This window comes from Aplysia californica, unplaced genomic scaffold, assembly GCF_000002075.1.
Source record: "Aplysia californica isolate F4 #8 unplaced genomic scaffold, AplCal3.0 scaffold00054, whole genome shotgun sequence".
NCBI classification, from domain to species: domain Eukaryota; kingdom Metazoa; phylum Mollusca; class Gastropoda; order Aplysiida; family Aplysiidae; genus Aplysia; species Aplysia californica.
In genome coordinates, this window is record NW_004797324.1 from 424,893 (window position 1) to 426,654 (window position 1,762).

The window sequence follows — 1,762 nt, forward strand, 5'->3', positions numbered from 1 at the left end:
GGTCGGGGCATTTTTGAACTCGTGTTGTTGAAGAGTTTCCCAAGCTCGCCACTCACCACCCTCTTGGCTCTGCCCTCTGATACCACAACAAAAATATGGAAGACGGACCTTGATTCGCCATAGGCTTCAACCATTGTTTAAACTTTCAAATGGATGATTGATGAAGTAATATAGTCTCATCTAATCTACTGGGGCTACAGTGGCTGAGTGGTGAGTGAGCTCAGGTCAGCCACAATGCCAAGTGTGAGTCGGTAACACGGCATTTGAGTAGGTGGTCAGTGGAGTATGTCCTTGAGCAAGACCCGATAACCCTAGCTCAGAAACAGGGTGCAGAGTAGGCCAGCAATATTTGTGATATTATTTATCATTCGTGAATTTATGTATTAGTTTATGTATTTGTGTATTAGTGCACACCATTATAAAACAAATTTTCCGACGAGGTCTAAAAAATGAATTTGAATTGAATTTATCTATTTAACTCTCATCCAGCCGTTCTTGGTATCAGCTATCTCCGGTACTCCGCTGCACTCACCCTCTATCTACCTACAAGAAGATGTACGAAGTCAAGAATAAAGTGGTCTTCATCACAGGAGGGGCGCAGGGACTTGGAAGGGCCTACGGACAGGCCGTGTTGCAAAAGGGCGCAAAGGTTAGGTTTGATTATGTGTTGTTGTTCCTGGCGGTGGTGCTGAGGTTGTTATCTGTTGGTGGTTGTTATTGCTATGACTATTCTATTGGGGTTGTTGTCATTGGTGCTTGTCATTGTATAGGTTAATTTCCCATCTTAGCTTTTAGTTTATTTCAGAGGCAAAATCTTCGAACTGAACGTCCATCTCCGATAAGACCGCGAAAAATGTGTGGACAGCCTTGAAAACTCTCTGAACGACCCAATTTCAGTTCGATCTGTTCGGGAAATCTAATCCGGGTCATCAGTTTCGTAATCCAGTGAGATACCAACTGAGCTAACGGAGCGCCCGGGTAGTTGTCGTGGTTGGAAAGATGGTAACTTTTGCGGTGGCGTAGGTGGAGTTGTTAATGCTATGGGTGGGGGAATGGCGGAAGGGGAGAGAGCATGGTGGTAACGATAACTGATGATAATTGTGGTGGTTACTGCGGTATTTTGCTGGCAGTGTTACTGGTGCGGTTTTGTGGTTTGATTGATGGAGGGGGTGTAATTGTTGACTGGGGGATAATGATTGTAATGGTTTTTAGATTGGTGCGGACGGTGGGAATTGCTGATATTGTTGGATTGGGGATGGGAGTATGGAAAAAGGTCTGGGGTTTGGATTTGTGATTATGGCAACACTGATGTTGTTTATTTACCCAAACAAATAACGGAATACAACCCCTCACCCTAAAAACCCCCACCCCTCCACCCCACCCCCGCAACAACAACAACAAAACAAAATCAAAAACTAAAAACCTCTGTAAAACGTATATAAATAGGAGTTTGAAAATTAGGAAGTCGAAACACTGTGTTTCCAGATGACTCATAGATATATACGTGACAGACAAGAACAATGTGGAACTCCTTCCGATTAGAATTTGAATAGAGACTGTGATAAATATTCTCATAGAAAACTGAAGTTTAAAGCGTGAATTCGAACTTGGGCGCGAGAACAGAAGCCTTATTGTGTAAGCTAAGGGAACGGCCCTTTGTTCAAATGGAATATCATCATCATCATCATCATCATCATCATCATCATCATCATCATCATCATCATCATCATCATCATCATCATCATCATCATCATCATCATCC

The 1,762-nt window shown here is 42.9% G+C and overlaps 1 protein-coding gene across 1 annotated transcript in view; it reads left to right on the plus strand.

Annotated features, from left to right (window-relative positions):
* Window positions 1-489: 489 nt before the first annotated feature.
* Window positions 490-1,762, plus strand: part of LOC101864512 (15-hydroxyprostaglandin dehydrogenase [NAD(+)]) — a gene marked incomplete at its 5' end in the record, with an annotated part of 23,434 nt that continues 22,161 nt past the window's right edge. The window contains 1 exon segment of the mRNA XM_005092850.3: window positions 490-649. Within this exon segment, the coding sequence (XP_005092907.1) occupies window positions 554-649 (96 nt within the window).